This window comes from Hippoglossus stenolepis, chromosome 4 (genome assembly GCF_022539355.2).
Source record: "Hippoglossus stenolepis isolate QCI-W04-F060 chromosome 4, HSTE1.2, whole genome shotgun sequence".
NCBI classification, from domain to species: domain Eukaryota; kingdom Metazoa; phylum Chordata; class Actinopteri; order Pleuronectiformes; family Pleuronectidae; genus Hippoglossus; species Hippoglossus stenolepis.
In genome coordinates this window covers 1,814,480-1,824,219 of record NC_061486.1, presented here as the reverse complement: position 1 = coordinate 1,824,219, position 9,740 = coordinate 1,814,480, and the positions used below count along the sequence as shown (strand labels likewise).

Sequence of the window (9,740 nt, the reverse complement as noted above, 5' to 3'; positions counted from 1 at the left end):
GGGAGCATTTTAAAGGGATGCTCCTGGGAACGCTGCACCACAAAAACAACCAATTCTTTTTTGTGAAATTGCTTTTTACTCCATCATGTCACCCACAAAGATTTCCTTTACTGCATCACAAAGAATTAGACCTCCGTCGTCTTCGTTTCCCACAGGACAACAGAACAAACCCTGTCGACCTGAGCTGTTCATTGGAGATACATGAAAACAAACTCAATGTCCAATGACAACGTTTTCTAGTTATACGAGTATTGTTAAGTTTTAAGAGTTTAGCACCTCACAAATCTGCTCATGTTCCAGATACTCTTGTAACTTTATCTTTAGCGCAGTCGTCCTCTCTGCAGAAGGTTTAACTGCCTTTAGCTGCTTTACCAGCTGAGCTCATGAGAGACCGAGTTCTGATCATTTCCCTCTGAGTCATGAGGACACATGATGTCACAGAAAACAGGGAATGAAGGTGATGAGTATGTGAGACAGGTTATGATTCAACATGGACCCTGGGATGTGAGGAGATTCTCAGTGTGGATGATGTGGAGCACAAACAAAGATGCTTATCTGCAGTGGGGGAGGAGGCACTCAAACATTCTCCTTAAGTAAATGTACAAACATACAGACAAAAGGGTATTCAAGTAAAAGTTAAAGTACCACATTAACTTTTCCAACTGAGTACTATTCCCTAACGCATCAGTCACTATGTCTCAATCCTTTATTGATCTTTCTTCACCACTGATGCTGATTGATGCACTTTGCTCTCATTTAGAGAAACGGGGTCTAAAGTAAACAGCCCAATTTAGATTACTTATAAATATGAACACAATGCATAGTAAGTTCAGATATATGTAGTAGAGTGAAAGTGACAAGTACCTGAAACTAAATCTACGACAAGTACAGATGCATTAAAAAGTAAAGTAAATGTACTTTGTTACCGGCCACCACTGCTTGTTTGTAAGAAGAAGGTACTGCACAGGATTTCGTTCATTTGTATATTTATGCTTTATGGTATGTTATTAAATTTTAATTAAGTTTTTGATCCATAAGTTAAGTGGCCCACTTCATGAAAATATCTTAAATCATAAAACATACATTTTACTTCCTGTGTGCTATAAAATAAGACACCAGACGGCTGATTTAAGGTTTCAAAGACTTTTATTTTGAAATACAGATGGACAAATATATTAAGATAAAGAGCTAGGATATCAACATAACCCAGTGGAATGTAAACAATAAATGCACTTAAATTATGTCAAACAAAAACCACAATATCAAACAACACAATATAGGTTTCGCTTTGAAAAACAAAATAAATAAGACTTTAAGTTAACAACAGTTACAAAAAACGACCACAGGAAGCGTCTCTGGGCTGTTCCGGGCAAGTGGAGCAGAAACAAACAGTAAACAACATTTTGCCTGATTTCATTTGAACTCTCTTGATTCCACCTGCCGCTCGCAGAGTTCGCTCGCTCGCCTGCAACGGGAGTCGACCTACAAACACATTGTCATCAAGGCAACTCTGATAGATAAAAAAAATGGGACTTCAAACAAAGGGTCACATTTCCACCTGTGTGTCGACATCACGGGAGAAGAGGGCAGCGCCCACAAGAGGCCGCCATGCAGAACGGGGACGCTCAGATTCAACATGTGAGATGAAACGTTAACTCTTTTGATGAAACTTCTACTGAGGCCGTGAATGTGTGGAGACTTTCACCACCGCTCTGTGTTCAGATAACAGCATTTATAAAAAACAAGGTTATTACAGTCAGATGTGTGAGGCTCGGAGGAGAGGAGAGTGGACTCTGTGTGCTCACACCAGCAGCAGCGTCTCCCAGAGGTTGTGATGCAGCTGATGTATAGACGGGGAATGGAGCTGCTGCTGACGTGAGAACGCAGCGAGTCCTGATTCCTGCCAGGCCTCGATTAGCCAATAAGGCCACATACATGTAGAATGCCAAAATGTCTTCCTCCGCTCCTCTCCCCCCCGCGAGCCTTCTTAAAGCTCCTGGATCGTGTAAACCAAGCAGATGGACGTCGTGGATGCTTCAGCAAAGCATCGTTTCCAAAAATGCATAAACACAATCACAAAGCAAACAGCGAATCTTACAAAACAGCAATAAATAGGTCGAAAAAGTGTTAAGCAATAAAAACAATTGTCAAAACACGGTGGTAAGCTAAGTGTTAACAGTACTAGGAGGTTAGGGGAACTCTAACATCAACTTTGGTAACTAGAGTCAGTGGGTTTCCTACACTTGGGCCAAGGCAGTCGAGCCGGATCCGAAGAAATGTCCGACAGCTCCAAACTAGCAGTTATCCAATCAGAGACAACATACAGTAATTTAACTCTCTTACTCAGCGACAGTTTCTAACAGATGGAGAACGGCTGCACCACCGAAACTGTCGATAAGAAACAAGACCTGCGACAAACAATATTGCTTTTTAAAAAAGTGGACATCTCAGCAGTCATACATCAAACAGCACCAATCTTAACATCGTTCTTAAATCAGGGTACAGGAAGTTCTCACACGAGACTTCCCACTGAGCAGCATAAGGTCGGATGCTGAGCTAAGTGACGTACCCTCTGAGGATTCTCTAAAATGGGTATACAACAGTATACAGCAGTAACAATGGCATAACAGGAACACGCTTACAAAAATAACAATAAAGCACAAAACAAAAAGAGGAGTCGGCTAAAACTGGACGAACACTGAGCAGCGCTACAACTGCTTGGATGAGAAATGCAATATGCACAAAGTTAGGTACGTTTACCGGGCTGCGTTTGGCGAGGAACTAAAAAACCTAATGTTTTAATCTTGTGTGTTTTAAAATGTTTAGTTTGGACAATGGAGTCAAAAACCAGACTTGAGAGTTAAAACAATTAGACCATCCATCCCTGATTAAACTCAGCCCTACAGTAACCCCCCCTCCTACTCGTCTGAGACAGACAGGCGGCTGAAGATGGGCAGACGTCGGCCCTCGAAGCTCGGTGACTCTGCTCCGCTGGAGGAAGAGCTGAGGGAGCAGGAGGAGGTGTAGCCTTCCTCGGAGAGGGAGTCTGCTGAGGAGCAGCGCTGGAGGCCGGACAGGCCGCTCAAGGAGACTGGCAGCTGCTGGGGGAGGTGGTACGGCAGGTTTGGGTTTTTGGAGGGGAAGTTTGAGTTGGGACACTTGGAGCTGATGGAGCTGATGGAGTCGTTCACAGCATAGAAGCGCAGAGTCGAGTCCCCGCAGTCCCCTGGCAGGTCGGTGATGCCTGAGAAGGAGTAGGGGAATGGCTTCAGTGATCCCTGCTCAGGGTAGAGAGGGGACAGGAGCTCTGGGCTCCCTGCGGAGGACGGAGGAGGGGAGACAGAGCAGGCTCGGGTGAAGAGGAGGGAGGAAGGCTGCGACTCCTCGACTGGTTGGAAAATCTGTGTGGAGGAGAAGCCTGCAAAGCTGAGACTGTGACGCAGCTTCTGCTTCTGTGGGGGGGCGGCGTCGAGCTCATCTGCGTTGTGGATGAAGTGGCAGCGGGCGCCGTACGGGCAGAAGCCGATTGTGTGGAAAGTGCGGCAGGGCTCCGTCTTGTACTTGGGGTGCCTGCTGAGGCCTCGCATCTCGTCCATGCCGTGAGCGAACTGGCACTTGGCGCCGTACTTGCAGGTCCCGCTCTCCTCAAAGGTGCGGCAGAGTTCAGTCTTGTATCGGGTGGAGATGTGAGGTGAGGGGGCGGTGGGTCTGGCTACCGGGGAGGAGAGGGAGGTGCTGCTGATGTTGAAACCCGGTGGAGGCAGCAGCACGGTTGGCGACGTGATGTTTGACATTTTGTCCTCTCTAACTCCCGAGCTGCCGCCGTGGCCCTCGATCATGCTGACTGAGCGGTCGACTCTGAAGGGGATGTGGCTGAGGGTGGAGCGGGGCAGCTGACCCTCCCTGCTCCACTGCTGGCTGGAGGCCACACTGATCCCCCAGCCGGCCGACGGGTCCGTCAGCTCCGAGCTGCTGCTGCTGCTGCTGCTGTTGTTGAACTTGGAGTTGGGGAGGGTCACAGGGCAGAGAGAATGGCGGCGCTGGAAGCCCAGGACTCTTTGACTGTGCTGCTGCCGTTGCTGCATTGAGCCGGCAGATGGGCCATCTGTCGCCTCCAGGCCGCGGAAATTCTGTCACACAAAAGAAGAGAAGATTGTGAGCTCTTTGCATTCCTGGAGCGCTGGGGCGAGACCAGCGGGCCCATTCAAACAGAAAGGAGACTTTAAAGCTGCAGCTCAGGCAACTGAACCAAATCTGAAGAAATGAACACAGAATTGTTTCATCTATGTGAACTAAAGGTTGGATTACAGCCACAGGTTTTTTGATGATTAGATTAGTAACATAAGCACGAGGTCAAAATGTATTTATTTAGCCAGATTATCGATTCCAATGTAGTTTTGTACAGAAAACATGAAGAATCATTTAAATTGAAATTGCTATTTTAAACACATAAAACATTAATGTGTGAAACATCAAGACTTATTTTGCAATTATAAGAGTAGTTTAAGAAATTAAAACAAACTTCCCACTCTTGAGTTTCACTTTTTCATCTGAAGTACAAAGATTTTCAAAAAGTTTTAACATCATTTGAGTTTTAGAGCAAAAACTGCAGTAAATGGTCACTTTTTAAAAACTCAATGAATGAGGTCATATCCCTGGATACCTTAAAAGAAAACTTAATATGAACTTTAAAATTAAATTTGTTCCCTTTCGTCAACTTTTAAAACTTTCCTCTGTCGTGGAGCCAGCGATGATCACACAGGAGATGTGGGTGTATGTTGCTGCAGAAGTTTTAAATGATCATTTGGTTGCTCTCACCTTGCAGAACTCCTCATCCAGTTCCAGGAATGGTGATAGAAAGTCGGAGGGCATGGTTGGCTCCACGGTCCCCGCAGAGCACAGGAGCCAGATGTCTGATCCCACAGATGAAGAGGTTTAAAAAAGGTTTCTGGGTCCAAATGAAGGAAGGGAGATGAGCACAGCCTGTGTGGGGAGCAGCGGCAGGAGAGGAAGGGGTTGGGGGAATGGTGAAGAATCAAAAAGCTCTGAGTTAGTCCCTCTGAAGCTTGTTTGAGATGATCAGGGTGAGAGGAGCTGCAGGTTTCTGGAGTCCAGAGGAGGAAAGGGGTGAGAAGTGAAAGAGACAGGGAGCTGGAAGGGAGACGTGACTCCAGGAGGAAAGTTTCTGGACCATCTGCTGGAATCTGCTTAAATAGTTGGGGAAACCCACCCATGCACACCCACCCCCTGCCTGTGTTCCTCAGGGGGCAGGGCAGGGAGTGTGTGTTAATGTGTGTGTGTTTTGGGTGGGTGGGGGAGGGGTCCTGCATTGTAAGGGTGTGCTGGGGGGCAGGGTGGGCACAGAAAGAAGAGGAGGGAGCTGAATGAGGCTACTCTCCTACCTATTCATTACCGAATACTTAAAGATGCATTCTTCTTTTCCCAACCGGCCGTCCCCTCACTTTGTTCGGGATCGATACAGCTAAGGAGATAATGACGAGTGTTGCAAATACCAAACACGTTTACGCTCATCGGTGCAGTTAAAAAGTTGTAAAACTGTTTTAAAGTATATTTTCACTCACACACGCATATGAAAACATGCTGAAACTTATTCTGCATGTAGAGTTTATTGTTCTAAATGTATCCAGCTACAGTTCCTTCATATATGTTGGAGAAATGAGCAACCTGATTGAATATTTTTAATTAAACAAGTTGACATTAGAAGCGTATGTGTCTTTCTCTTGCATAGATTCTGTTTCCATCATTTCTTTCTATGTTCTTAACCTTTTCTATCCAAACCTTCCCTTATGATTCTAAAGAACTTTGGCTCAACTGTTATCAATGTTTGTTTGTCAGCAGGATTATGATAAAAACCACTGGATGGATAACCATGAAACTCGGTGGAACGATGTGGTGTGAATCAGGAAAGAACCCATTAAGTTGAGGTGCAGATCATTTCTAAATGTGCTACATGAATACATATAAATATATATAAACTGATAAAACAGTTGATGTAAAGTCTCACCACAGAGTTTCTCCATTATCAGTGTTCATAAAGTATACAAACATCTGTTCAGGATTTAATCTTATTGGATTCAACAAAGGTTTGCTGTTATTACACCGGTTGTGAAGAAAGACAGTTTGTTGAATAAAGTAATAAATCTCTCCCTCACTCACAGAACTTTATTGTGAGCTCATCTGCAAAATGCTAATAAATCAACAAACTATCGAACACAACCAATAAAGATCATTGTGACATATGACATCTTACAGTTCTGTAGTACAGTCCATGATGATATATTCCCAGTCCGTGACCATTGTACACTTTTTATCACGATGCATTGTGGGAAACAGTGAGTCCACTGGATAGGATATAAAACCTTCTCACTCAACATTAGGACCAAATGGTGAGATCCCAGTGGACTGTGCGGTGAGGAGATTTCCACATTATGAATAAAATCACAAACAATGGCGTAGTCAGTCGTGTTCTCCCTGTCTGTCGCTTGTCAGTTGTCTGCTCTGGTCTCCTCCCAGAGTCCAAAGTCCCCGTCTGTCGGTAAACTCCAAACTGCCCACAGGTGTAAACGGAGAGGGCCTGTGTCAGGCTGACGAGCTGGACGCACCCCCGCCCTGTTCACGCCGTCTTTTCAAGCGCTGGAACACGGATCTGAGCCTCGGAGGCAAAGATGATGTCACTGGTGGAAATCAAGACAAAGTAAAGGAGACAAAGAGCTGCTGTGGTTCTGAAGCTCATTGTCGTTATGAACCCACAACAACTGAGGTCTTCTGCTGAATTCAGATGTATAGTTATTACAATCTTTATATTTCAAGCTTCTGAATAAATAAAACTGTCTATTTTATATTCATGGCCCTGACATGTGGGTCAGTGGTGACCCGGCCTCTCCCTCAGCGCTGACGCTCTCATCGTCACGGCTTTTCATTTCACGGCTCGCTGTTGTGTTGAAATGCAAATTCAGGTCAGTAAAGATGGTTCAAAGCTTGAAGGATGGAAAAGTGTTAAGTGTCGCCCGTCGCCCAGTGATACAGCTTCACAACCAACAGGCCTGTTCATTTGAATGTGTCACAGTGGGATTTCTAAAATGGGCCCATGACCTGTTCCCAACCAGAAGTCCGGAGCCTCTTTCAAGCAGAGATCCAGCTGCAGCAGTTGAGAAGAAACCAGACAAACGGCCGGCGCTCAGATCCCGAGCCCGACATGTTCAGATGTGGAATCGACTCCTCAACCACACGAGGTGTGAACAGCACGGCCCCGCCCTCATTCTGTGATCGTCACATTAATGCAGAAAGAAGGTTCCACATTCCTGCCTTGAAAAGGAGCTAACGACAACACAACCTTTCACCTGATGACGACCTGTCAGCACCCGAATCCACGTGTTCCGAGTCAGAGGGAGGCTTTGACGTGTTGGCAGGATGGACTGTATACATTCACTTTACATAGGATGACCCAGGATTGTGAATTTCACCAAAGACAAGGTCATCCTGAGTGTCTGCCATCTGCTCACTGTCAAACCACCATTCAATGATGATGAAAATCATATAAAACAAACACACTTGAAGTATTGTGCAGTAGTTGAGGATGTATGACAACAGACGTCCCTCATTACACACGAGAGCAGTTGTCAGGTCCAGAGAATCAAGAGTCTGAGGCTTGTTTCTCACAATCAGGCTGAAATCAGTGAAACTCAGAGATGTTGTGTCAACCTGTTGTTGTGTATTGTGCCTCTTGACACTTGTTGGTAGAATTAAATCCAATGTGTTGGTCTGTGGAGTCCATCTAGAAGTTCAGAGCAGATATACAATAGGAAATGTACACACTGCCGTGTGAGAATCGGCTGGTAAAACTGAAACAACACAAAGAAGTGACAGAAAGTGTTTCGAGCTGCGGTCACTTCAGAGCTTTGTGTTTTCTACCTGGTCGACTGTCGACAGAAACGTACGTGAAGCGAGGTGAGAGAATAAGGAACTGTCTGTCCGTGATGCTGCGGAGCAGATGTTCACCGAGATGAACAGTTTTATTGTTTGCAGACGGACAGAGAAAGAAGAAGAGAGTGTTTCCAGCTGTCTTGGCGTTCGGGAGTGGAAGATGATCTTCATGCAACTGGGCTGAAGACTCACGGGTTTTCACATTCACATGGCGTCTGCAAATTTCACCATCTCCCAGAAAACACAGCAAATATTCACGGAGCTTGTTTGAGGGACACAAGCAGTTTGTGGTTTGTGGTGAGTGACAGTTTACTGTAAACAAACCGTAAAACAGAAAACACGTCTTATCACATCGTCTCAATACTACGTTACTGTGGCGCGCATGTGTGTGTGTGTGTGTGTGTGTGTGTGTGTGTTCAGGGTTAAATAACTGTAATCCAGTGTGGTTTCCTCCCTGTGGTCGGTTGATTTGGTAACAGACTGACTTCCGTTATGTCTCACACTCCTTCTTTCTCTCTTTCTCTCTTTCTTTCTTTCTTCATGAACAACACAACAGACTCATTTATTTTTAATGATCAATAAGATCATTTATCTTATCAGTTATCGTCTCTCTCTCTCTCTCTCTCTCTCTCTCTCTCTCTCTCTCTCTCTCTCTCTCTCTCTCTCTCTCTCTGGTGTTGTGGGTCTAACCTTCTGAGTGACACACAAACTGAATCTGTTCTTACACAACCAGCATAACTGTGGGATGTGTGTGTGTGTGTGTCTGTGTGTGTGGAGGTGGGGCAGAGAACGTGTGTATTCTTGTGCTGTGGTGGCCCAGCTCAGTGTGTAAAGTGTCATGATGGTGGTTAAACCAATGACCTACAGTGTGATCCTGATAAAGATAAAGTCTCTGTTTGTACTGAACCAACAAACTGGGACTGGGACTCTGTTCCCACTCAGTGTCCCACACTGGGATTGTTTATTATTACAGTAGGACATTTATTACTCAAACACCTTTTAGTCTGATGAGTATTTATTTACTGTCACATTCATTTGATCTTTTCATTCACAAAATAAGACAGAACTCTGAACCACACTGCTCCTTAATGTCTTCTACTTTGTCCTTTTCGTCACGTTTGATTTGACCATGAACATCTGTGTAGTAAGAAGGTCGAGAGATGACGGAGCATCCGGCTCACAACTGTAATTTCTAATGCTTTGGTTTCCCAAGTTTAAAATGAATTAGAAATTAAAGGTGTCAAAAACTGTTTTTAGATTGAGCCCTGTTAGGCAAACAGGAACTTCACATTTCATTATAATACATGTTCAGGGGACGTGTTCCAGTAAGGATGAGAAAAGAAAAATGAACAATCTTTCCTTGTTCAACATTGTATTAAAAAATAAGTCAAGAAGATTTAATGTAAACGATCAGACCTCTGATATCAGATCCCCTGATAAGTGAGAAGAGGTTTGATCCCCTGTGGACCAACAGTGGGACCGTCTTGTTGGGACTTGGCTGGGCTCTGGTGTCAGTTAGCCGGGGGTTGGGGTGGAGCAAGGGTGGAGCTCTCAGCGTCTGAAGCAACACAGCAGCAAAGGGAGTTTGACTGTTTGTTGACAGCAGAGGAAAACAAGTGGAGCTGCCACAGAGCATGTGACGGTTTACACGTTAGAAACACGTTAGAAACACGTTAGAAACACGTTAGAAACACGGCTCACGAATGAACTGAGAACTCCGAGTGGTCGTCTGGATAGAAACGTGTTGATGGAGGATGAATCATCATCTCATGGACACTGAGCGTTTCTGATACAAT

At 45.0% G+C, this 9,740-nt stretch overlaps 1 protein-coding gene across 1 annotated transcript; it reads right to left on the bottom strand.

Annotated features, from left to right (window-relative positions):
• Nucleotides 1-1,127: 1,127 nt before the first annotated feature.
• On the bottom strand, nt 1,128-5,205 carry LOC118106615 (mRNA decay activator protein ZFP36L1). Its single transcript, XM_035155306.2, has 2 exons — nt 4,819-5,205; nt 1,128-4,130 (listed from the first exon to the last, which is right to left on the bottom strand). Exons 1-2 carry the CDS (start codon nt 4,870-4,872, stop codon nt 2,919-2,921), a joined length of 1,266 nt encoding a protein of 421 aa, XP_035011197.1. The 5' UTR covers nt 4,873-5,205; the 3' UTR covers nt 1,128-2,918.
• Between the last annotated feature and the right edge of the window lie 4,535 nt (nt 5,206-9,740).

Coding starts and splice junctions, on each gene's coding strand:
- LOC118106615 (XM_035155306.2), bottom strand. CDS start 4,872: ATGCCCTCCGACTTTCTATCACCATTCCTGGAACTGGATGAGGAGTTC. Junction 4,131..4,818: donor TGGATGAGGAGTTCTGCAAG/GTGAGAGCAACC, acceptor TTTGTGTGACAG/AATTTCCGCGGCCTGGAGGC.